The sequence below is a fragment of the Rhodnius prolixus genome, unplaced genomic scaffold (assembly GCF_049639745.1).
Source record: "Rhodnius prolixus isolate KJV_2025 unplaced genomic scaffold, Rpr scaffold_2, whole genome shotgun sequence".
In the NCBI taxonomy this organism is placed as follows: domain Eukaryota; kingdom Metazoa; phylum Arthropoda; class Insecta; order Hemiptera; family Reduviidae; genus Rhodnius; species Rhodnius prolixus.
In genome coordinates, this window is record NW_027411592.1 from 4,268,230 (window position 1) to 4,294,814 (window position 26,585).

At 32.3% G+C, this 26,585-nt stretch overlaps 2 protein-coding genes and 1 non-coding gene across 6 annotated transcripts in view; 1 reads left to right on the top strand and 2 right to left on the bottom strand.

Annotated features, from left to right (window-relative positions):
* The window catches only part of spg (dedicator of cytokinesis spg), a 56,127-nt gene extending 29,780 nt beyond the window's left edge, over positions 1-26,347 (bottom strand). For 3 of the 4 annotated variants that reach the window (XM_074120578.1, XM_074120577.1, XM_074120576.1), the window contains exons 1-6: positions 26,110-26,345; positions 24,639-24,722; positions 24,521-24,561; positions 24,387-24,451; positions 22,659-22,761; positions 22,439-22,587 (exon numbers count right to left, since the gene is read on the bottom strand). In XM_074120578.1, coding sequence (XP_073976679.1) covers positions 22,439-22,587; positions 22,659-22,761; positions 24,387-24,451; positions 24,521-24,561; positions 24,639-24,722; positions 26,110-26,146 — 479 coding nt within the window. In that variant the 5' untranslated portion in view covers positions 26,147-26,345. Of the gene's footprint in view, positions 1-22,438; positions 22,588-22,658; positions 22,762-24,386; positions 24,452-24,520; positions 24,562-24,638; positions 24,723-26,109 lie in introns of all 4 variants that reach the window. The other variant, XR_012456038.1, reaches the window with a different exon arrangement.
* Positions 1,737-22,587, top strand: Inx3 (innexin 3). Its single transcript, XM_074120584.1, has 8 exons — positions 1,737-1,904; positions 10,698-10,870; positions 12,738-12,949; positions 14,459-14,531; positions 14,915-15,060; positions 16,051-16,292; positions 17,090-17,243; positions 17,879-22,587. The coding sequence occupies exons 2-8, from the start codon at positions 10,708-10,710 to the stop codon at positions 18,065-18,067; spliced, it is 1,179 nt and encodes a 392-aa protein (XP_073976685.1). The 5' UTR covers positions 1,737-1,904; positions 10,698-10,707; the 3' UTR covers positions 18,068-22,587.
* Positions 24,845-24,917, bottom strand: TRNAR-UCU (transfer RNA arginine (anticodon UCU)). Its single transcript has one exon. It is a non-coding gene; the product is annotated as a tRNA-Arg (tRNA).
* Positions 26,348-26,585: the final 238 nt, after the last annotated feature.

Below are 26,585 nucleotides of genomic sequence, written 5' to 3' on the forward strand. Positions count from 1 at the left end.
TATAAAATGCAATAAATACTTTTTATTTAGAAAAAAAAAACTGTTCATTACCACAACCTATTCATACAACTTTTATCTTGGTTGCTGAGAAATCACATACTTTATCTCGGAGTATGCATATAACTTGAAAGCGACTGATAATGTCATATCTCAGCGAGAATTAGCTTATAGTCCTATATTAAATGTGACTTAACTAATAGTTAATAGTGTAATTTTATAATAGCGTATAAAATAATGTAATAGTATATAAAATAATATAATAGTGTATAATATATGTATAAATATAATGTACATATATACATATATATCATAATAGTGTGTAAAAAAAGGTCCTTATTACTAATAAAGCTCCATGAACTTTAAAACCTGTACTCATCATTGTCGGCGAATAATATCCACGGTATGTAGTGCTAGCAGTCATATTATACACCCTGCATTGCACTTCTGCCTTCTGAATACCAATAGCAACGCAACTGAACACAAATTTCGAAGTTAAGATGTAAGCCTTCAGCTTAGGTGGCCTTCAGCGCAGCCTGACTAACAGAGAAAATAGAAATCTTTTCAAAAAACCTCTAGTCCAATTCTTTTTTTTTTAATAAAAGGCGATTTAAGATCTGAGAAAATTTGTGCCCTAAGCTTTTTTCGGTGCACTGCCGGTCTCCGGACAGTGTTCACTTGTTACAGTCCATCACTGGACCACTGTCACTAAAGCTCATCCCTATCGTAATTACAACGAATAGCCATAACCTCTGAGAGGCAGAAATTAATCCTTTCAGAGAGGCCAAGTACTCTACCTTCAAAATAAACCGCCATTACCTACCTTCCCTTGAGAAACCCCTGAAGCTATTCAGACGGATTCATCTTTAACCAATTCTCTCCTGAAGGTAACGTTACTTTGTTAGAAAGATAAAAAAAAAAAAAAAAAAAAAAAAAATCCAGTGATGGCAACCTTAACGATGATCTTACGATTGAAGGTAGAATGACCGTACAGCTTAACTTGCGACAAGTTTAATGACTGCGTTTTTCGGCAAACTTCAAAAAAATCCAAAATCCGTAAAATCGCACTTCTGGTGATCCAATTTTCTTTTAATTTGGTTTTAACTTTTAATATCTGTTAATAGTCCTTTATATTATAAAGATACTGAAACCGCACTTTAAGCGAAAATGCACTTTAAAGAAGTGCTTCAGCAGTTCTGTGAGCATCCACCAAAAATCAATCTTCCAGAGTTAATGTGTTTTAAAAATAAAATTACGGCATTTAGATAGAAGAATCGTAAACCAACTATATCAGGAATATCGTGGGAGCCATTTTTAAGGGAAGGAGACAAATTGAAAAGTAAAGATGCACTTCCGGTTAGGGATATCGCCAAAACATTTTTACCTGACACTTTATTTCGGTGAATCGGTAAAATGAAAACTTGGAGAAATTGAAACTAGAGAAATTTGAAGGAAGAGAAGTTTTTCAACAGCCGATTTTTCTTCTGACAAGAAATTAATTGAAAGTTACGTTTTACAAGAATAGAACTGTATATGAATCTCAGAAGAAAGAAGAGCTTTGAGTGAAGTAGTATAAAATACATGATTGGTGCGGTCCGGTTATCTGAAGACTTTTTTTTTAGTTTATAACCAAGAGTCCGGAGACAGGCAACAGGTAGCTTGTACAACCAGTTTCTTTTGAAGTGACTGTACACTATATACCCCCTCCCAATGTTACTCTCACATAGTTGTTGGTTATGGAGGCGCAGTACATACTGAAACAAAACTTGGAGTTTAGTAGTAGTGAAGTTAGTCCGGTAGTTGTAGTACATTCTTGCTTGGGTTTTAGTTTGGAATTATTTCTTTTCATCCGTCGCTGTTTAAAGACCACTGCATAAAATTTGGAATAAAAGGCTACAGATCTAAAGGTATAGAACAGATTATTTTAATATTTTAAAAATACAAATAGAGGAGAACTATAATTTGTCAAGATGTAACATTGGCGGGGTGAATGTCGCGCAAGCGCACTTTTGAAAATAATAAAAAAAATAAACGAAGGGACGAACTTCAAATCCCTCTTTTTCCTGTCAAGGTACGGAGATATTGAGTAAATTTCGTAGTAAGGTTTATAAGCAATAATGGGATCTACCTCTCTGTAATCTATCTCTTGGATTAGCAGGATGGTCAACATTTTGATATTCCAAGTAAAGCTTTTATAATTTGCCTAAACATCTGTCTAATTAATATTAATTAGACACAATTAGTTGAAGAGGCAGTATGGTACTAGTGATAAACTAAAAGGGAGCTAAAAAAACACTCATGTGTTAAGGTGTGAACACTAGTGTTAGGCCAACTATTGTATTTCCAACTGACAAATTTTCTTAAATTATTTAATTGTTTTACTTGGCATTAAAATTACAACACTCTAGGATTTCTACTAAAAGTGAGAAGCGAGATTGCTCTACTCCCCCTGAATTTTCTTAATTTTTTCTTCTGAGTGCCTTTTTAAGAAATCTTCTTTCAGAAAAGTACTTATCAGATGAGCCAGAATCCATTTGAATTTTACTTTAAGGTTCCACTCACACAGAAACGTCCCAGGCTGTTACGATTTTTTAAATCTTGAAACCGAATTGTTCCGTATCTTACATTTTAGAAAAAGCTCGTAAAGATATTCACATAAATTTCACTTCAGTTCCCTTATTTGTGTTTAATTTTTAAAACTAGGAATTTTAGACAAATTCTGAATTTAAGATAATAATAATAATAATAATACAATAAAATATCTATACAAAATAGGAAAGCCTCATACTTCCTTTACACGGAACACCTCCTAAAATCACATTGCACGCTTAACGTTTCCAAAACGCCACACCTCCTCAAAAACCACCTTAATAAATTTTCCTAATAAATGTAGCAGAAATTTAAAGAAATTGTTGCATTCAAGAAAATTGCAACAAACTGTAAAAATCAGATTTAAAGCGGACTTTTGACTTTAACTTTCCCAATATATGTTGTGTCATCTACTGAAAATCACTTCCAATTGTGAAACAGTACAAAATGTGCCTCTGGTTTTCCTGGAAGCTGAATCAAATGTGAACACTGATCATTTAAATTACCTAAGTCATTTTTAGCAGTATGAGGATGTTTAAACAATTTGAGCAGAAAACAGCATGGATTCTATTTTCATTTTGTAGTTTTTTAAAAGGTAAACCAATCTATATATTTTCCGCTGAATCATTTAAATTGCTCATGTTGAACCAGGTTAGTTATAGCGACAATGTAGGTCACTCAAATCCCCTCTATATTTGTTAATTTTATTAATATAGTTGCTCATTAACTTTTGAAAACTCTATCCAATAGTACATAATAATATTCTGAACACTAATGTTTTGAACAGAATAATATTCCTCCTTAACTATAGCTACTGAATTGCTTTAGTAGTTCGCTCAATTGGAATCAAGGATTTTGTTTATCATTATTTCTTACGAGACAAAGCTAGTAATAGATATGCTAGAAAAAGTATATTTACTGATGTAGAAGGTTATCTTTGGGCCACAGATTGTAAAACCGGTTCTTTTTCTCTGTAACAAGAAATATTTCGGGTACCCATGTTGTAAAGTTGTGTTGTGGCCCCACTCAAAATCCACCATCGCTTTTATCTGATCTATTTTTCCACTATTTTGAGAATTCTTTTTTTTTAAAACAGCCGAATTATTTTCTTTAAACTTTGCATTCTCTGAAAAATTTAAGAATCTCATTTTTGCCAGTCTTTTTTGTCGCGTCAACATCTAGATTATTTATTACTAGGAAATTAATGTTGCTGAGCGAGTATCCCTCCAAAAAAAACTAATTTTTTAGAGAAACATTTTGAAATAATTCGTTCAGAAAATTATTGAAAGGACCACTTCTACTGTAGCATTTCAGTCTTAACCTCTGTATCAGAAGCAAGTAACAAACTTAGATTGAGGAATACACTCCCACAGTTAAACAATGCGAGCAAACATAACTTTCTTTCGCGATACATACATATTAATTAAAAAACATATATACATATTAATGTATTTCCGGTGAACACAATTTCAAAATTTGTTACTTTGCCACGATCGCATTACTTCCTCGTACTGGGAGTGAGAGATAATAAAAATGTCTCAAACACTGCTAACTAAAGCTTCCTGAGGCCGCTACTCTCTCAAGCCCTTTATAAGAGATTCTAACTTTAAACAATCAGAGAGCCATCAAAGCCAGCTACCCAAATAAAGAATCTACGCTATCAGTTACAATAAATGTCAACTACAGCAACAGGAAGTCTTATGTTCCACTGAAGATTTTAAGATTCAGTGCCCTGTAAGATGACTAATGGGTAATGAATCAAGATTCAGAACACCTGATTGAGAGAATTGTAGGTGTGTATAAGTTGGAGGAGTGGTGGAATCCCCACCTTATGCCCCCAGACAGTTGTCGAGTTCACCAGAGTTTGTCTCTCCTCCTCCCCAAGCTCGTGCAGACAGATTCTCCTTAAAGAGTCCACCACTACTGCCAGAGTATTAATGCAGACAGGAGAGTGCACGTGCAATAGAAGCCGGGTGAGAGGTGTCTCATGAAGTAAAGGTCACATTTCTCTCTAATTAACTCCGGTTGACAACGACTGGGAAATCTATTAGCTTTAATGATTAGCTTCAATTTGAGAATGTGTGACTGAGTGTCGACTGAAATTGTCTGGCTAGACAAAGAAGGTATGGCCTGCAGAGGAATGAGAGCACTAACCCTGCCTGCACAGCGAGCTGCTGAGTTCACCGTATGGAGGAGGCTAGAGAAACACCCAATCGACCATTCTAACATCCTTCCACTAACGCCCGTCGATGATGAGCAAAATTGACCACTAGTTATTTAGGATATGCATTAGTAATCACGCATATATCGCCCTGGCTGACAAGTCCTAAGAAGTTAATTCAAGGCACTGTTAGACTGACTTTCTGAAGGATATTTGAATATATTGACTGGGTGCTGGGACATTCAGATCCAAACCTTAATGAGGCGAGAGCCTGCCTGGCCCGTGATATTCTCTGAGGACCTGTGCCATTTACAGTACCAATATAAATAAGTTCTAGTTCTTTATATTCATTCTTATATTATTTTCTTCACATAAATACAGTATATTCCCCTAAACAGCGAATAGATTCATAATTTTGTAAAGATTTAGAAAAGTTTATCTTATCTTAGAGCTGGAATTGCCTTAAAGAATATGGAGAACATCAAATATTCTATTGCATATGATTGGAATTGGAAAAGATTAATTTTCCATTTCTATTTTAGAAGAGATGTTTTAAAACTCTAACCGTTTGGGTGCGCCTGGGCTGCTACGCAACTCTGGGAATAAGTTTGTTTTTAATGTGCACGATACAAAACGCCCAGTTGCAAAAAGTGAAAATCGGCTTTAAACGTTTACACAAATAACTACTTAGAGCATCTCTTTGAAATTCTTTAAATGAAAATTGAATGAAACGGAAGGGGTTCTGTAATGTGATGTTTCATACTTCTTTTTAGTATGGAGACCACCTGAACTGAAGCCAACATTCAATAAAGAAACACATGATTGTAAGAAACCTTTAGCAAAAAAAAAAAACCAATTGTACAAAGTACTAACAGAAACTTTAAAATTTCGCATTTTCAATGATACAATTGAAATTTAAAAAGATACTGCTGATTTACCTATACTCTGCCATTTGACAAAATGAGCCATCAATGTTTAATAAAGACTCGATATTTGCCTAGTTGGAAATATTTGTTTCCAACAATGCTCATAAAACAAACTAGGAAGGATTCAATCTTTGATCTATCAAACACTTTTTATTACCACTGAAATATATCAATCTTTAATTGAAACAATAATAATAATAATATTTAAACTTAAAAGCAATTTTGGAAAAATAGAGAAAACATGAGTAAAGGCACATTTCCAAGTTGTTAAGCTTTCTACTTTATTCCTTCTCTTTACCCACAAAAGATAAAAACAAGATTTCGAACACAAGATCTTTAAAGCATTCTATTCGAAAGTTTTATATTTAAAAATTTTCAAGTTAATTACTCGAGTTAATTTCAATCAGTTGGTGCCTATCATTACAGATATAAGTTCTAAAAAAAAGTTAAGTCAAATGAATAAAAGAAATTTGCAGGGGAATAAATGGTTTTGTCACAGATTAATAAATAAGAAAGGAGAATGTTATTGTACTGCATTTCAAACAACTTCTTAGCATTTAATTGCAGATTTTTCAGTGTACTGAACATACTCAAAATCATTAAAATACGCACATATATTTAACATAAAAATAATAGACAAGTATTGAGAATGGAAAGAAAGTTTTGCAGGTTTCAGAAATAACTGATGCTAGTTCAATTAATACAAAATAATCCCATCAGCATATCATAGAGAACATCAACTGGATTAATTCAAACACTGTCAGATTTATGGCATCGGAAGTCAAGGGAATCTTGCCTAAATCTCAGCTGGTGAAAGGTTATGCCAGTAAGAAAGCTCCCTTGTTGCTTGCAAAGGTGGTAATTGGTTGGTGATAGTCTGGGAAGATGGGGTGTAAGGCAAAACTTTGAACTTCATGTAATTACAATGTTGGGTTGTGATTAGTGAAATGTATGAACGGACAATCGTTGTCTTGCAATAGGGTCAGACCTTTACTGTGGACTAATGCTGGCAGTTTTAGGCTTAATTTAATTAACGTTACATCATTTAATTAACAATACTTCTCTATTTTGATGGTTTCACTGGTTTTAAAAAAATGTAGGAAGACGCCAGTCGCCGAGCAACAACAAACCATTACACAGTTTTTTGTTAAGAGTATTGTTCTTTTGGAATTTTTTAGGGGACCCTCAGCCTTGTACAGCCACAGACTAGAAGGTTTCATAAGAATTGCTTTTCACGATTTCATGCTACCAATATCCTGATAGTACACGAAGTTTCCACAAAATTCCAGAAATTTCCACACAAAAAATCCATAAACTTGATAAAACAGACAGACTCAGTTAGATTTGTGAAAATCCGAAGACCGATTACAAAGAAAAAAAACTATCATACAGAGAAGGAAAGAAAATCATATTAATTTATAAACACACGTGTATACAAAATATGCTGACATCCTAAAAAGAGGCGCAATGAGGAAGATTGCTGAAAATTCCACGAAAAGATGGGAGCGTAAAAACCCCAAAGGAACTCGAATGCTGCTTTTTTCCACATATCCAACAAATAGTAACCATATCTCTATTCTAAGAGTTTCCTTATTGACCTGCTCTTTCCTCTAACCGGATTAACATCTAAGAGCTTACCGAGATACAGTTATAATTTTTGCATACTCTCACTTCTATTTTTCTACAAGGAAAAGACTCAGAATATGCAATATTATTTTTGTGTCTAGCGAATTAGTCATGTCTTTTTAAGTTTATTGCCTTTTTAATAAGTGAAGGAGGGATTTAAATTTTGATAATATTATCTTTGATAAATTGAAAAGAACTGTACGTGGCATTTTGTTTGTTTAGATATGGATGTTATGTAAATGTAGCTAAAACTCAGTGCACAGTCAAGTTCTCAAGGTTTGGCACAGATTCTAGTTCTATAAAAGCAAAGAATTTTCTCTTTTACTGATGAAAACTTAAATATGCTGTGTTCCATACGTTGTAACAGGATTCGCTGTTTGCACGGTCAAATTTGATGGAATTACAGTATTGTAGATTTACTACCACAGATTGATCTTTGCTCCAGCACCGTAAGACCGTTCCTTTTAAACTTAGCATACTCCTTATTATAGGCACGAACTTAATACCGCTTAGTATTAGCTATCTTCGCTTCCGTCACCAAAATCAGTGCAACTACTACTAAAGCGGTTTCTTGTGATTTTCTCAAAATGATGATTTTCCACGAACCATTTCCAACCCAATTTCAAAACGAAACTTATGCTCAGGATTTGTTTTTTCGTGGGGAGTTTGAAAGGAAAAGCAATTTAGAGAAACTCCTCTAAAGTGCTCCATCAGAACAATTTATTCTTTCGCCACCTACATAAAGAATCAAAGAATTATGAAAGCATTGCTGTAAGGTGAAACTTAGTAACTTTCCTACCGCAATTCATGCAAGCTTTGCGGCTTTTTTAAGGACAAAACGCGTGGGTGTACACACTAGACTTTTTATTTACCCTTGTATACCCTTATTTTCCCAAGAAATTATTAGTTTCGGAAGTGAGGGAAAGTAGAAAAGAAATTTGTTGCGGTTAAACAAACTGTAGTTTATTTTGTAAACCACCAGACTGCATCAGTTTACTGAATTTCTTTTCAAACACATAACCGCAAACGTGCATTTTTTTTATAGATAACATTGAGGCGATAAAATTTTGTATTATTTTTTTTAAACAGAAGAATGAATCTGTTATAGTTTTATCTAACATAGTACAGAATAACTGGGGTGGTGCGGGGAATTCCAATCGGAGAGTTAGCCACTGAGGGAATGTCTCTAACTTCCACAGGTCATTGTCTTACACAAGTATTTCATGCGAACCATGGAAGTGGGCTGTCCAGTCTGTAACTCCAATACTTTCTGTTTCCTTTTTCCTCCTTATTTATGGTATTTATGGGCTAATAACATTTTCCTTGTAATTAGATATCCTACTACATTCATTGAATTCTTAAAACGTTTGCCTCATCTCTGTTAGGTTTTTTTATTATTATTATTTTTTAAAAACTATTATATCATTTAAATTTTATATCAGGAGACTAAATTTATGGCAAAAGGAAAAGGAAGATTATTGCCAACTCCTGTCACAATTTATGGCTGAAATTGGCGGTACTCATTCTTCCTTTTGAATTCAGCCACCAAAAATGATGGACAACATTCTAAAATAATTTGAAAAGTTTTTCCTGGACAATTTGTTTCAAAAACCTTTCCAAGGAAGTCAATTGCCAGGAGCCACTTCCCGTGCAACTCTCCTGGAATGAAACGCATTATCCTTCTTAGACTTACATTTTATTAAGTCTACCATTTAGACGAAGTCTACCAACCTGAACCTCAACTGCTCTTTTAATCGAATTTTCCCCGAAAATGCATGTTAAACCTATTTGTAAAAACACTTATAGAACTTTAAAACAGTTTTACATGTAAAAAAATCTGCACGACTTCCAACCTTCTTTTTCTAGCTTAATGGAAAGCATACAAACAAAAAGTACCCCGACGGATTCTAGGTAACATAGAGTTAGCTAAAAAAAAAAAAATAATAATAATTTAGCAGGGCGCTAATGGCCAAGGCAGTCGATGCGCCAAAAAATAAAAAAAAAATAATTTAGCAGCAGTTTTGCACGTGATATACATTTAACTATCCAGGTTTAGTCACCGGGAGCGGAGTTCAAACTAGACGTTCTGCACTACTTATGACTCCATTTATAACATTAAGTAAATAGAACTAATCGTTAAATAAAATGAATAAATGTGACATGAAAATTCAATCAGGACCGTAGTGATCACAGTTCTGAAAATCTGGTCTGCACACTAACCAGTAATTATTCTTAACGCAAGTTTATTCATTTAGTTATTATTATTATAAAATAGTAAAGTCGTAGGGAAATGAAGTCACAGCTCCCCCCAGAATCTCATTAAAATTCACTCTGAAAACTTTAAAATCCAGAGTAATTCAAGTTCAAGTGAAACCCCATTAGCGATGGATGAAAAGTTATGAAAAACTGAAAAATGTCATTTTTCGCAGATGAACTTCTTCCAATGGGATGATTTTTTTTTTATCCAATTTGGAGTTTTGGTCTAACGTTTCATACTTTTAAATATTATTCAGTTGTAGGACTGTACAATCAACCGTAATGGCATTTCATTGCTCAAAGAACCTCGTTTGAAATAGTTTTAAATTAAAATCCTTTACACAAATCGGTAGATGGACGTAAAGCCTGCCTTCATTGGTAATTAGCTAGCTTGTTAGAAATGTTAACTTATTTTTTTTTATTTATTGAATTAGGAGAACAATTTCACTGACACCCCAAATATTCCCACAATTGTCCACACGATTCTCTTGGAAGAAACAAAATAGAAAAGGTTCTTATATTTTAAATTTAATTGAATAACTATTGGTTGGAAAATGAAATTGCAGAAAGCATAGTAACAGGCAAAACGTGTACAATTACAAACAGAAATCTTCATTTTTTTCCCTATATTTCCATCCGATTTAAGAAACTTTTCTTAAAATGGCCTCTTTCAGAAATTTTTTTTAAACAATAGGTGTTAGGTGCGCAATAGTTAGTCGAAATAAGTGCCTTATTATAAGAGCCTATTTGCAGGACTTTAACGACCAAAGGGGGGGCCTCTGAATTAAAATAAATCGAGGGAATCGGGGCTCCCAACACCTCTAAAACACACACGTTAATTGTATAGAGATCTGAATTCTCTTTTTCCGGCCGTTTTTAGTGCATTTTGTCCCTAAAATCTCTTCTTCTTTTTTAACTTCTTGAGATACGTACGAAGATACCTTGATTGCTTCCAAATTTTTAATGATATTGGTATCTTTAGTTCGAATTATTTAAGCCATTCGATGATAAAAACAATGCCCAATACTTCCGATAGCAAACAATTTTTTTCTCTAATAATGTGCGAGCTTTTTATTGTAATGAACCTTTTTATACGGTATGTTTAAAAAAAAAAATTTAATATGCTCATTATTGTATTTCAGGGAGGCCAAGATGAGCATTCTTGCATTAGTGTCGGCAGTAGCCGGCTTCTTCAAGATTCGCTACTTGGTAGACAAAGCTATCATAGACAATCAGGTGTTCAGACTGCACTACAGGACCACCAGCGCCTTCCTCTTTGTCTCCTGTGTGCTGGTCACAGCCAACAACCTAATCGGTGAGTGATGTTTTCCATATTTTTACGCTCTCTTACCCACCATAGAAATGAAGTATTGCAATCTTCATTCTGAATTTTCAAAGAAAAACAAGAATTGAGAAGGTCCTTTCAGTACAAAAAAAAAGCGATTTGAAAACAAAAAAAAAATCCGAGCTTGAAGGAACTAACTTGAGTGGTGAACTTTTACCCTCCGTTTTCTGCGATTTTTCTAGCCACTGCTTACATGATTCATTTTCTCTTATTTTCGTAAAAGTTATTTGAAGAAGCCGCTAGAGGAGAAATCTTGAGAAAACATCTCCGGAGAATGTAACGCAACGCACATAATTGACTACCATACTTGTTCAGAGACAATTATGAGAGTGTATTGAACCTTAGTCCCAAGAAGGCTCAAGAGAAGGGAATTGTACTCTCCCATCATAGTATTATAGTTGTAAGAATTGCAACTTCACCATTGAATTTTAATTATTCATTGTAAATATTTATCTTCAAAATTACGTATTTTTATCTATCTATTTATCTAGTTTAGATATTTACTTAGTAATGAACAATATCATAATGTAAGAATGAATAAATTTGCTTAAGAAGCTGAAATGAAATGAAAGCTCATACAAACGAACACATTAGAGCAGCCATTAACATAATTTAGCAAGTTAGAAATAAAATAATTGCGAAATTGTAAATATAATCTATCCTAATATGTTTGATTGCATGAAGGATGTATAAAACCTCAAGGTTGTTTTTAATCATCATAAAATCAAACCAATTTCCCAGCTCACAGCCACATGTTCTAAAGAATTCATTCATTAGCATCGATCTTATTTTTGTTTAGGAATTGTTTTGGACGGTCGCTTTTCATAACCTTACCTAATTAGTGCCAAGCGTAATAAATCTCTTATATATATCACACCAATTTTGAGAAGTTAAGCCTTTAAGAAATCATGTTTTGTTTCTCTCTAAGTGTGTTTGCTTCTTTTCAACAAAACAAAAGATGGTGACACTGAGGTCCAAAACACTGAAGGAGAAGACTAGCAAGAATTCCTCAAGAATGTTTTACTATTTACAAATATTTTGTTATAAGACAGTGTAATCTCAATCACTCACTTGGTACTGTAAAGTGTGAGACAAAATTTCATTAGGGAAAATTTATTTAAATGTACAACTTCATAAATCAACCACTTTGGAGTGAAAGAGCGTTATCAATCAGAATTAGGAAAAAAAAAGCTCGCTATTATTAATAATTCACTAATATTTTAGTGACTTGCTAAAAATAAATAGGTATACTTATTTCAAATAACCGAAAATATATTTAAATATTAAGCATTGAAAATATCATTTTTCGCCTTAAGGAGAGAGAATAACACAAAAGAGGCCGCGTAAAAATTGGATTTACTGCTTCAGGGCCAACTCAGTGTGTAAGAAGAAAATGAAAGTTACTGAATTTTAAAATAATTGTATCATTGATTCACAATTAATAGAACCATTTTATATTGAATACAATTATTCATATTTTAAGATTTTGCATTTTATATTTTTAGAATTGTAGAATTGTCATTTAATTGTTTACATTGTATTTTATTCCAATGTTCTCTCTTATTAAGCTTATTAAAAGTTAATTGTAAATAAATTAAAAAAAATTCACTTCCAGTTGACGGATTTCACGGAATTGGTAGAAGGACCAGAATGGAATTCCAAATTAGAGCTCCTTACTGCTTTTTATCTTTTATTGATTTATTTTGTCATAGCTTTCAGCTATCATTCAATGCGCTAAGTCATTTCCTCTATTCAAGAGACTTTGAATATACTTATCAAGTAAAAAGTCATTTAAATGCAAATAAATACTATAGAATAATTTGCTGTTTTGTTTCAGGTGATCCTATATCTTGTATAAATGACGACGGGATACCGAGACATGTGATCAACACATTCTGCTGGATTACCTACACATTCACATTGCCAGGTCAGACAGGCCAAGTGGGAACTCATGTGGCACATCCAGGCGTTGCGAACGATCTTGTTCCAGGAACTGAGAAGAGGTATCACGCCTACTACCAGTGGGTACCTTTCATGCTTTTCTTTCAGGTATATATTTCTAACTAAATTATCAATTACTCATTTAATTTTTTTTTAACACGAAACAATTTATTTTAATGAAATGAGGGAGAAAAAAAATGGTTTAATATTGAAATGTTATTGCTTATATTTGTACATCCTTGGACTGCTCACAACATTCTTGAAATATCAAGTCTTTCAGATGAAAGACATTGTACTACGCAAGTAAATTACTATAAATACAAAGTTTGGTGAAAACCTTTTTTGAGCAAATCTCTTGAAAAGTGAAAAGTAAAAATCAATACTGTAGTATACTTGCGGGTGAGATGTCGTCCAAGAGGTAAGGGACGTATATTGTCCTGAATTGGAATATTAAAGGGAAGCCCAAGCACCCAGATCTATCCCAGACTTTTAATAAATTTTGCTGGAATAATATTTCAAATAAAAGTAATTCATTGATTACACTCAATTTGATCAATCATTGAAGCTATTTTCACAGAAATCGTTAAACAAGTGCAAATACCGTCACTGTAGGGGTATTAGCGATAATTGATAAATTTTGATCGCTAAGATCCTATGTGCATAGCTAAATGTAAACTAAAGATTGAGCTTCCCACCTATTGTATGTTTTTGAACTACAATGTTCACATAAATACATAAAAACCTACCATAACAGAACATGCGCTACAACATTCATATTCGTATTTCGGTCACTTTTCGTTCAGTAATTTCAAAATCGTGTTTCACCAATGAAATATCATTTTAGAAAATTTGACAATTCGAATAGGGCACTGTCTAATGACATTCACAAATTTTAGCTGAAATCTCATAACCTCATCACCAATAAGTATAAAATCCTTCTTAATTTTTGATTAGAATTTTCTATACATTTGTTTTTTTATTAGATAAGAGCTCATTAAAAAGTAAAAATGTAGTACCCAATTACCATTCTGTTTACTTGCAAACTCTGTTTTCATTAGTTGGTAGGCGTAACCAGCTGATATTTGATAGAATCTCACAGAAAAATAAAAATGATATAGTACACAACTACCATTTTGTTTACTTGAAAGCTCGTGTTTTTATTAGTCTGGGCGTGGTCTATTTGATGTAGGTGTGACCAGCTGACAATACCGATACATTATTGGCTTAACAGGACGCCTACTTTTCACACAACCAATGCGCTATTATCATTCGTCAATTATTTTTATGAAAGATGACAAACATTTTTTTACTAATTTTCTTCACATAGGTATTTCATGAATTATCGAATTAGGCAATGAAAATTAATTATCTCAAATTTGTACCATTATATTAAGTTTACCACTCCCATGTTGCAGTAAATTCGGGTTTGATTGATTTCCTCCAAGTACAATATTTATGTGCTTTTCTTCAGTTTAATAATCAGCTACTGTTTGCATATACATATGTAACAAACTCACTTAATAGACATTAACAAAAATAAAAAGATGTTAAGTGGTGGTATTACTGTAGAGATGGCATTAAATAAAATCAAAAACTTATAGGAATTTCCATTTTAAGGGAGTATTATTCTACATGCCTCACTGGATTTGGAAGAACTGGGAAGAGGGAAAAGTTAGACAACTTACAGAAGGTAAGAAGCTTCATTATTAGTTTGAACAAATAAAATACTCTAGTTTGATAAGCTCTACAGCTTGATAGCATAAAAGAAGCAGTTTAGTCGTTAAATTTGTGCCTATTACTTTTTTCAAAGCCACATTTGTTTGAAATTGGCTCTGGTCATCTTAAAGATATAAAGAAGGTCAAAAATAACTTCATTGAAATTTATCCAAACTTATTTACACATATTTTTAGTTATGTTGTACGTTTCATTATTTAGACCCTTACGAATGATGTACCATCTCTTTCAAATCTTTGCAACTAAAATATAAGATAGTCAAATGTATATGTGCTTAAACATTATAATTTTATGTGATTGATCATAAAAAAGTGCAATGGAATATTTGTAATGTCCAGGACTTCGAGGAGGCAACATATTAATGGGTCAAGAAAAAACGGCTAGAACTACTCGACTGGTGCAGTATATAGTGGACTCATTGCATAGGCACAATATCTACGCTACTGGTTACTACCTGTGCGAAGTGTTCAATTTTATAAATGTGGTTAGTAAACATTATATTTTAGATAAGGTTGTGGATACAACTAATCTCAATTTCTTTTACAGCCACTTAAGGGGGGCGGGGAAAGAATGGAGAAAAATATTTTTTCAATTTATATTTTTTATGAAAGAAGCTTAACACGTTACTGGATCAAATAATTCCTCAAGTTCTTATAAACAAGTACTTTGCTTACATTTGAAAACTACATTTCTGACTTTGAGAATCTGTTTATTTTAATAATATCTTGAAGGCGCTAATAGACCATTGCAGTGGATGTGCCACGAAAAATATGTATATGAAAATTAAGCCATCTACATTAATCCTACATTAGGTATTAATTACATAAAGTGTGCCTTCCAGGAGGGCTCTCAACGTCCAATGTTTTCTTGGAAGATATTTCTTCAACTTCGAGCATGCTTTCACTAGTATCATTGTAAGTCAAGTACGATATCCTGAAGCTTGAATTTCAAAATTGTATTATTCATCTTCTAAAAATCTAGAGATACTAAAAATTGTTTACATTTATAAAACGCTTGGCGTGAGTAAAGACGCTCTTGTTCCAAACTTGTCGCTTGGCTTTCATCTGGTCTGGAATGCCTGCTACTTAATTTTGAGCCTAACTGGTGATCTGCGCAATGGCCATTTTGTTCAGGGAGTTGCTTCTGCAACAATTTGAGGCCTAGAGAACTTTAAGCTTTACTTTGGTAGCTATTTACTGCAAGTTCATTGTGCGGTTCTGTTAATCAAGGCAAATATTCAAGTAGTCCCGCTGGTTATTGGCCGAGTACTAGTCCAGGTTGAGTTTCTATGTCCCATATGTGACTACAACAGGAAAAATAATGCCCTATCATGGAGATATTTTTATTTTAGGGACATTCAAATTTCTGCATCAGATACCAATCGCCAGTATACTAGACTTGATACGAGTCACATAATAGATTATTCAAAACATAAACAAGAGTATCATTTAATTATTTAATTATGTCTTTGCAGATTGGTAATATATTTCTAATTGACAAATTCTTGGGAGGTGCTTTTATGACATACGGCACAGAAGTAATAAAATTTGCAAGACAGAATCAGGAAATGAGAACCGATCCGATGGTAGCCATATTTCCAAGAGTAACCAAATGTACTTTTCACAAATATGGTCCTTCAGGAACAATTCAACGACACGATACTTTGTGCGTACTAGCACTCAACATTCTTAATGAGAAAATTTATATTTTCTTGTGGTAAGTTCTGATTTCATTCTGTGTTAATTATATTTCGGATATCTAGGAAGCTGCAACTTAAAGCAACCTTCTGCGCCATTTCACTTACCACCCACATAAAATTAAAAGGCGTTAAAATAAAGCTTTGCTAGAATTCCATCATTGTAGATAGTAAAGAATTGTAGTCGCGACTTTGAAAAATCTTCGAAGTTTTTGTAATTTTCTAAAACATCAGAGGCAATGTTCATTAAACTGGACTAATTACTACTATTATTAAAAATAAATCACGTTTATTTAAAACATTTTTCCAGAACGAACTTTTTTAAAGGAGTTTTGGGTAGGATAGATATACGTAACTTCTAAACATTTCCGTATTTAAGGTTGGGCTAACAGGTTGAAGTAGTGGTGGTGTAACTAATCAAGCTTCTTATCATTAAATTTCTTACGAAGTAATGCTTTGTAATTTATGGTTTATTTTGTCGAGTAATGTGCGAAAATTGCAGCAAGAGTAAGTTGCAAGAATGATCATGTTCGATTATTATTTTTGTATTCATTGAGGTCCTGAGAAATTGCGACTTGCAAATGTATCACATCAATTCACTTCTACAGCCTTACAAAAAATGGTTTTGAAACCACTGGAAATAAAAGTTTTAGAAAATCGGAAGGGGTGTGAAAATAGGGCAGCTCTGGGTATAGATGTAAGAGAAGTTCTAAATTTTGCCAATATTTGTTTACTTAAAAGTGAAATCACCTCACGAAAATTAATTAATTTTTATTTAAACTATTATTTATTAAAGGATTTGTTTTCATATCCGTAGGTTCTGGTTTATCATTTTGGGAGTTTTAAGTGGCCTTGCACTCTTATATTCTACAGCAATAGTGCTGTTACCATCCATAAGAGAAATCATCCTGATTAGAAGATTCCGATTTGGCACTCCAGCTGGGGTATCAGCACTCATTCGTAAAACACAGGTAAATTAGATTTTAAATTATAAATATCTTTTCGAAGCGACTCTTAAGTGGACTGCTTACATAACTCAATCGCGAATTTGTAACAAGTTTAATTAAATGTTCGTTTTTAAGAGTAACACATAAGGGACACATCAATTGAAACTGTTAACGATAGAAATCGAGGATCATAACCATTGATTTACAACCTGCTCAATTTACGCACCACTGAAGAAAATATTTCCAAATTTTGGAATTAAAGAGAAATTAATAACTTCTATGAAATAATTAACACTGACGCGTAGAGGAAAGCCGAAAGGATTTATATAAAATTTAGCAATATTTGTAGTAGACAACGTTCTTTTTGTCTTGGGCGCTTGTTGAGCGATTACCAGAAATCGTTAATTTTGAACAATTTATTTTTTCTTATTTTTAATTTAGATTCTATTTGTTCAATACCTTTGTGGTTTGTGTTTCTAGAGTACTTTAAAAGAAAGTTCAATCACAATGATACCAACGTGAAAAAAAATAATTTAACAGCAATGTCATTTGTTTTTTTATTGCCATACGAATGGCGAAAAGAACAAAATTTTAGATGAGCGAGAACCTTATTCATTACATTCATGAAGATAACATGCTTTTCAACCTCTTTTTTTAAGGTTGGTGATTTCCTGTTGTTACATTTTCTGGGACAAAATCTGAACTTGTTGGTATTTGGCGAACTATTGGATGAACTGTCAAGAAAACTACATTTAGGTAATAATATACCGACTGCTCCATCAACACTTGAATTATCACCAATGTATCCATCGTCAAAGTTACGACTTCATATGGAGACGGAAGCCTGATATGAGGAGCCAGACTGCGCGAGTTCCGCGCCGCGCAGCAGTCAAACATTCGCACCCGCAGAAACTGTGATTTACTAATGTATTCCATTTTTCTAATTTGATTTTTTGTTTTTTTGTTCAAACTTTCAATTGCACAAATTATCACAGACTATTTAGGTTTATTTTTGGTTTTTTGTTTTAAGTTAAATTGAAATAAGAACTCAAATATTTTTATTTAAATTATAAAGAGGTCCAAAAAATAAATGAAATGTGATTAGCCTTAGTTAAGTTAAAAAAAAAAAAAAAAATTAAAGTAATGAAAAGGATAAAAATGATTTTAGGGAATTTTACAAACAAGATTTAATCAGATTAAGAGCGCGGTATACTGAACATTAAATTCCCATTTAAAGTCTTTCAAATTGCAAATTTTCCATCGAAGGATTGTTTGGAATAAATGTATTTCAAGATAAAAATATAAATTATTGATGAAATCTGTAATGAACAAAAAATAATTCATCAATTCCTAGTAAACCAAGTTCCGTTTGCTTCATTTCTCAATTTTTTCATTAAACTGATTATTTAACAAATTTAATTTTAGAGAGTAAATATTGACTAATTGGTCGTAAAAACGTTTTGATGAGAGGTTTCTTTATGTATAAAACTATTTATGTTCATGATTTAGTAGCTTTTTAAAAATTATTTCTCTTGCCATTTTTAGAGAAATAAGTGCATTCCTTATGTTCTATACAACATAATAATTATTGTATTAGATAATGTAATTTTATATTTACTTATTGATATTTCAATGTATCATTATCTTGTCTTTATGATACAGATACTCCTCACTTAACTCCAGTTCTGTTCTGATGACTTGGCCGCCGAACAAATTAATCGATTAACATACTACGTATGTATGTTGTGACCAAAAGTTTACTTGCTTTCTCTTTGGTGCTGCGGCACTTTTAGAAAACACGAAATCAACATTGTATTTAAGAGTAAAAACACCTATTTCTTTCTAACAAACCTACTGCTTCATTTCCTACAATTCATCATAGAGCTCACACTGTAATATTTTATCATCATAGTGACTCCCAATATGTGCCAGGGCACAGTTTCCTTGTATCCTGCTTGTTCGCTTATAAAATTTTTATCGAAATGAATTTCCAATTCAAGATTTCTTGTAAGTAAAGTAAAGTAAAAGTAATCGCCAATTTTTTCAGGCGGGGCTTAACGTCCAACTACCAATTAGGTGTCGTGGACGGACAAGATTTCTTGTCGATACTATGATTTCGTGAAGAGCTTTCCAGTGTTCCACATTGTTAATAGTGGATATTATCACATCTAGAAAATAGTAACATTAATAAAATGTTTCAGTCTCGGCAGATAGTATTATAATAGTAATTTGTGTGTACATGACACTACTTGCAGTCGACATTTTTTTAAATTAAAATATAACATTTTTGTAACTGTTCACCTCAAATCGCCAGAAAGCATGCAGTTAAAATTGTATCAGTCATTTCCATTGCTTTGATGTTCCGAGGGAGTTCCTACTATGACCTTTATTTCTTTATTGCATTTTTATTATTATTTATTTCTTTTATTGCATTTTTATCTCTTCTCAATGTTTTCGGACCAGTCGAGAATCATTTGCTTCCAGCGAGTTGACTTTTTTGCTTTATAATATTTATTCAGTTTCATTTTCATCCCTAAATCTATTTCTTTTCTTAGAAGCCGCTAAAAAAAAATGGTTGTTAAGAGAGGAGTCCCTGTACTAGTGTAGCAATAATATTTTTTCAATGCTTTATTGAAATATTTTTTATTTAATGCACTGATAACAATTATTTAAATTTAAAACAGAAGGAGAAAACGATCTCAAGAAATATTTAAAAAATGACTGCGTTTTATTTGTTAGATAAAAAATTCAATTAAATTTGCCTTTCTTATTTTAAAGTATAACGATCGCATTTTTGTAAAACGATCAGGTTAAATAACATATTAAAAAATTTGTTTTAAGACACTTCGTTGTAGGTTAGCTATGTAAATTTAAATAAGAAAGAAATACAGGGGTAGTTCAATAAATTTTGCAATAAGTTTATATATATGTATACTTTATATATATATATATATATATTCTCTCGAACAAATTTCACAAACAAACACATGGAAAGTAGGATTGTTTTTATCTGGACTCAAATACGTCATATTGCTTCCCAAAGATCTGGCTTCCATATTCCAAATAATAAATAATAATATTATTCCTTTCATACTTTTCAAAAGTCTTACACTATTCAGATGTAGATCGTATTTACTTTCATAATTCAAGTTTACTACTGTGTCTCAGACTTCTTTAATAAATTATGCATCTTTGGCGTACTACTCCCCCAAAAGCCAAGCACAGGGAAGTCAGAATTTACTCTTAGATAGTTGTAAAGAATAAGAGAACAATCCATCGTTTTTTTTTTATTTGTATCCCAACATTATTTTTAGCACAAATATTTGGTTGTTTATTTTGAATTGGTACATTACTGCAACCATCATAGCGTAATGCTCCCGGCAATGGCGGAAAGCGTCTAGGCAGATTAGCTTGTCATTTTTCTGATGATGAATAATGCTTTGCTCTATGACTTATAAAGCTTATTCTCAGCCAGATTCTTGAATATTCTGCAGTCAGCAGTATATATTTATGACTAGTATTATTTTCCGCCCATTACATAACATATCTGTTATCATTCGCAGATAACTTTTTAAGAAGTAGTTGGCAGCGCTTTGCTAAGGAGAAAATTAATGTAAGTACAAAAATTAACAAGAGAATCTAAAAAATTAACTGAGAAAAAAATTGCATTACTTATTGAACGTCCTTCTTACATTAATCATTCCTTAAACTATTTGTAATTATTATTTTTAAGTAATAAGTAATTAAGGAGAGACAACAAAAATCACATTGTCTTCCGATAAGTGCCTACTTTAAAGGAATTTTGTTCATTATACAAGATTCAAATTCAAATACTTTTTGCGCCTGTATGCGTGCGTGGTGGATGACATTATATTACTAATTTCAATTTTGAAAAAAGTAAAAAAAATAATTTTAATAATAAAATGAATGTGCCAATGCAAAGATGTAAAGTGACAACGACAATAAAAAAACAAATAGTACTTTAAATAATCTGATTATAATTAAGGGATTACACATATATATTTTTTAAAGCAAAAAGTTAGCAGTGTGATATTTATTCTAATTATAATTTCTTATTTACAATAATTATAAATAAAACGGAAATAAATAATATTTTTAGCTAGACACATAATTTTTTTTACTTTAAAAGTGCATCATGCTTAACTCAAAAGAGCCAAAATGTTCTGAGGAACAGTTTTGACTCCGGGAACTAAAAGCGACAATAAGATGAAAGTTAGTGACTTGTCCTCAAAATGGTCATGCTAAATGACCAAATATTCTGATACTGAACTTCCCACCTCCAAATACCTAGGGACGACCCGATATGCCCCCTGTAAGGAGCTGTCTACACTGCACGCAAGAAACTATGATCTAAGGTCTATTACCGCCGTACATTACCATAATCGAAAATTAGAGGCTACAACAATATAAAAGTGTCTAGTAGGAGCTAATAAGAGCTGTTGTTAGTAGTAGTAGGTAGCTTTCTCGTGATGTTATCCTTAGTTAAGAGAGCTAATAAGCAAGGCCAAGGCTAAAAAGGACCCTTATTACAATTATCATCTTAACACACTTAATGACCCCAGATAATGTTAAACATTCTTGAATTCAATAGTTTCACCCAGAAGAATCGGATAACGTGCGAAATGCTCGAGGCTTGAAAATTTGACTTATTCCACTTATCAACTCTTTTTTCCCCGATATGAAAAATCTGTTGAATGGCAATCACTCTTCTGTCATAATTTCAACATAGTGATGATGCAAAAACTGCATGAATCACATTTCTTTCGGGCCATAAATGTATGTCGATTTAACCTTTAATATATATATTTAACATTTATCACGCGTAACACACTGAGGTTTCAGCATTCGGAGATTTCTTCAGTACACTAGATTCAATTCTAAATTTCATCCTTCGGCAGCCTGATTCAATCCCTGGACCTCCGCAAGGGAATTGTTTCTCTTAATTATTTTATTATAATCTCGGAGTGAACTTAATTTCAGGGGCGATATCAGGAAGGTAAAGTCATTTATACAAATTCGAAGCTAATTTTTACTGTCTTGATCACTATCGCCCATAAACGAAATTACAATAAAGCTGGTAATTGAAGTACAGTCCTCATCAAAGATGTTGCTTAATTCTCGAGTACATTAGCAAAATAAGAAATCAAAATAAAGGATAATCATGTTTCTTAATTAATAAAACTAGTTAAAAAACTTACCTATTGCCCCAATCTATTTTTGATGTAATGTTGAGTCGCATTTCTCTCGTTTGATCTTGAGTTAGAGTTCCAGTAAGAAGTTCCCTTCTCCAGTCAACTAATTCTCTCATTACTTTGCGCAAGGTTGTAAACTTGTATGTTTCTCGTACCTTAAAATAATAAATCATAGAAGTCTTTCCTTTTTTTAAATTAAAGAAAAAAATCAGCTTAAAATACTGACAACAAATAAATTTTTCCAAATAGCATTCCATTCTCTTAAAACTTGGGTTACTTCACATATTACGGGATCTTCTGCTGGAATAACTGGTTCACAGGTGTATTTTCTGAAAATAAATATTTAAAATGAAATCCTTAAAATCATTATCTTTACATTACTAATTATATTCATCTTTACAATTACACTAAAAATTTAAATTTTAGATGTGAAACCTCACAAGAATTTTTCTTACTTTTAATAGCAAATTTGAACGTTTTGGGATTTTCCGTTATTTAGTTATGCTGCTCAACAATCACAGAAACACAAACTCACATACACGCACCAGACCAATTGGTAAAAACCACTTTAGCGGACTAAAGGGACCTCAAAACGAACATTGCCAGTAAAAACCACCTTTCTATGCATGTCAAATCAAACAGAAAAACCTAGTATTCCATCATTTTGTTAGATGATTATAGAATTTTGTCTCTTCGCGGAAAAAATCAAGTTATCAAATCAATCTGGTAAGGAATAAGAAGAAACAAAAAATCTAATTTTCTAGAATCCAACAATAGTTTGAAATTTGTAAATGATAAGCACAACCAATTTCCGAACACAAAAGGAATCACCAGACTTACAATAATCTGGAGCATAACGAAGAGGAAAAATGTTAGACAAAGTATGATGTCTCTCTCTTCCAGCCTTCCCTTATCTGTTTTAACAGAATGAAAAATACTAACAGTATTCACCAATGAGAACTTTATAATCGTAGCAAGCAGACCACTTCATTCGTGACCGACTTTCCTCCTGGACAGGCCTAAGAATTCCATAGTATCGTTGTAATTGCACCTTATACAAAATAATAACTAAACAAAGTTTACAACTACTCGTATCATTGCTTTATAAAACTTCCTCCTTTACCATTCCCAACAGGCTATAGGAACGGGTGCACGAGCCGTAATGAGGTTTTGTTTCCCAGACCTTTAATATTTCAGAATTTATCGAAATTTCATGAAAAAGAAAGATCATGCTCCCCCAAGTACCTCCAACCATAACGAGTCTTTAATGTTCCTATAGCGAGACAAACTTAAGACCAGGCCAAGTCACACGCCATGGAAACAAGACTAGGTTATTTCTGAACCAAAACCTTTCAATTATAAGGAGATTTTAGATTTAGACTGAAAACACAGTTTAGTATCTCGAAAAGAATGTTGGCGTAAAAGCCTAGTACTTATGTATCAGCAGTGATCAGAGATTACCATCTCCACAACTGAGTATTAAGCCATTCGGTGGATTCAGTTCCATTAAAGGACTGGCCAACTTCTTTACTTTGCTTTTATGAATGTGTTCTTTTTCATTGTTTGGCAAAGTTTGTTCATTGTATGAACTGAAAAATTCTTGCATTACAAAACCAAAATAAGATCATGCTAGTTTTAAAGGAATTACTCTCAACAAATTCAGAATGCTGCTGCATGAATTTAATTTATTAATAATTTTAATATGTTTTTCGATTAAAATAATTTGACAGAAAATAATAAAATATGTTCAGTAGCATCAATTCATTTACGATATTTTTTTGTTATGTTGGCATAAACATGAATTTGTGTACAAAAATTGCCCAAGTAAACGGATCCTCAATTTTCTTTTACCCAATAACAGAAAATAATAGTGGAACACTTGGAGAATTAAAATTCTATGTATTACATTCAACATCTATTGTATAAGTTAAACATTTTTAAATAAATTGTTTACCCATCATTATGAATTGATTCCAACTTATGAGGTTTGATGTGTATGAATGATGCGGGAAAAATACCCTGAAAAAAAAACAACAAAATAAAACTATATTCTCAAATAAATGGATCTATGATGATAATCTAACCTACCTTAATAGATCTGTTTTTCGTAGCATATCCTCGATACCATCCTAAAAAAAATTTCAGATAATTTAAAATGTCATTTAATTCTTTTCAGAATTAACTGGGATATAAAAAATATAAGTACCATGGCACTCTTCGAATATCTGAACTGTATCTCCAATTTCCAAAGGAAGTCCATACCTTACTTCCCCTTTCCAATTATAAATTGCTAAAAAAGGAAACAAGTAGCTAAAATGTCGGTTCTTTTTAAATCAATCTAGAGCCTACATTAAATGAAAACAAAAATAAATCAACAGTTTGCCGAATAATAAAATAAAAATTTAAGTGAAGCATCCCTTGTGGGGATCGAACCCACGACCTTTGGATTAGAAGTCCAACGCGCTATCCTCTGCGCCAAAGGGACCTGATGACTAATCACCACTTGCAATATTATTACATATTTGGAAGCACAAGAAAAATTGAAACAAAATGTGGGCATTTATCTTCGCTATTTTTTTATTTTTTATTTAATGATAAAAACAAAACAATCTTCGAGCAAAATAAGTATTAAATTCAGATATCTTTAATAGTTTAAAGCAGAAGATAAATTATACAATATACTTGTTGTAGGAGAGGTAAATTTAATAGATTAAAAACATTAAATTTTTTTTTAACGTGCAATTTTTTTTGCTTATTCAAAGATAAATAAACAGCATTTTGCAGTTTGAAAGCGAAAATAAAATGCAACGACTGAAATTAACATTTAAACTAAACGCACCATTGAGATAATTGTTTTCTATTTAAATGAAGAATGTTTCCAGTCATTTTAAACGATTCAACTGTTGTACGAAAACTGTACCCAATTAGCGATGGTGTAATACAAGGAAGAAATATTTGGCATACTCTAATGTAAGCATTCCGTAACTAAGATTGCTAAAAACAATTTAAAATAAAAAAAAAGGAGGTATTATAAGACCTGCCCAGACAAAGTTGTACTAGGATACCACAGGGCAATTTTCACAAACAAGTGACTCTAAGATTATCTCAAATCCTTCGTGAGGTTCTTGCATTTCAGGTAATAGAATGGACTTCATAAAATGAAGATTGAAGGAAAAAGATTATTTATCAACTAACAGTTAACACCTTAGTCTTCTGAACGAAACCTCATTTGGACCGAGTAACAAAGGGAAAAAGGCCCTTATCACGTGAGATAGCTAGTCCAAACCAGGAATATCTGCTCATAGCGCCTCTTACAAAAAACCTAACAAGGTTCTGAAATAGCAATATTTCAATAAATGGAGGGATGCCATTAATATAACGCCTAAAGTAAAAAAATGGCACAGACTCTACTCAGTGTTTTTTTATATAAATTTCCATTTTATTTACCTTAATTACTAAATAAACTAGTATATTAAATGGAAAATAGGATGGACTCAATTTAAAAAAAAAGAAAGAAAAAAGCTAACAGTGTGTGTGAAATAAAAAAAAAATGCTCTAGTCAAAATACAAATTTTCTCGAACTGACGGACAGTTGTTTTATTTTGATTTGAGTCTTATTATTTGTTTATATTGGTCTAAGCAAGTTTCAAAGATAAGAAATATGATAACAAACTTACCAACACCATATCTTTTATTTTTTGTTGGTGTCCACATTGCAGAGTTATACTTGCACTAAAAAAATCTATGGTTAATCACATTGGACTCACATGACTAATTTTTAATCTAAAACCATCGAATAATAATAACTGAGTATAAATAAATAAATATATGTATCACAGTGACAGCCAGCGTATCAAAACAATAGTAGCCATTTTATCATCGTTTTAGTGCTTTTAGTTTAGATTCTAGCCACCAACACCGGCTAGTAGCGTCTCCACTTCACTTCTATGGAATCAATTGGAAATAATTTAGGGTCAATTTTCATACACTAGCCGAACCAAGTGCGCGATTACATTAAAAAGAAGATATGACAAATGTTTATTCTTTGAAGCCGGGATTTAATATGCGAAAATAATTGAATAGAGCTGTATCTCCATAAATTAATTCTTTTTATGTATTTATTCTCTTAGTAATAGATTAATTTACTGCTTGG

Bases quoted from the DNA above. Each gene is read 5' to 3' on its own strand.
- Inx3 (XM_074120584.1), top strand. From the start codon at position 10,708: ATGAGCATTCTTGCATTAGTGTCGGCAGTAGCCGGCTTCTTCAAGATT. The intron at 16,293-17,089 runs GTAAGTTCTGAT...TCATATCCGTAG, and splicing joins AAAATTTATATTTTCTTGTG to GTTCTGGTTTATCATTTTGG. The intron at 17,244-17,878 runs GTAAATTAGATT...TCTTTTTTTAAG, and splicing joins CACTCATTCGTAAAACACAG to GTTGGTGATTTCCTGTTGTT.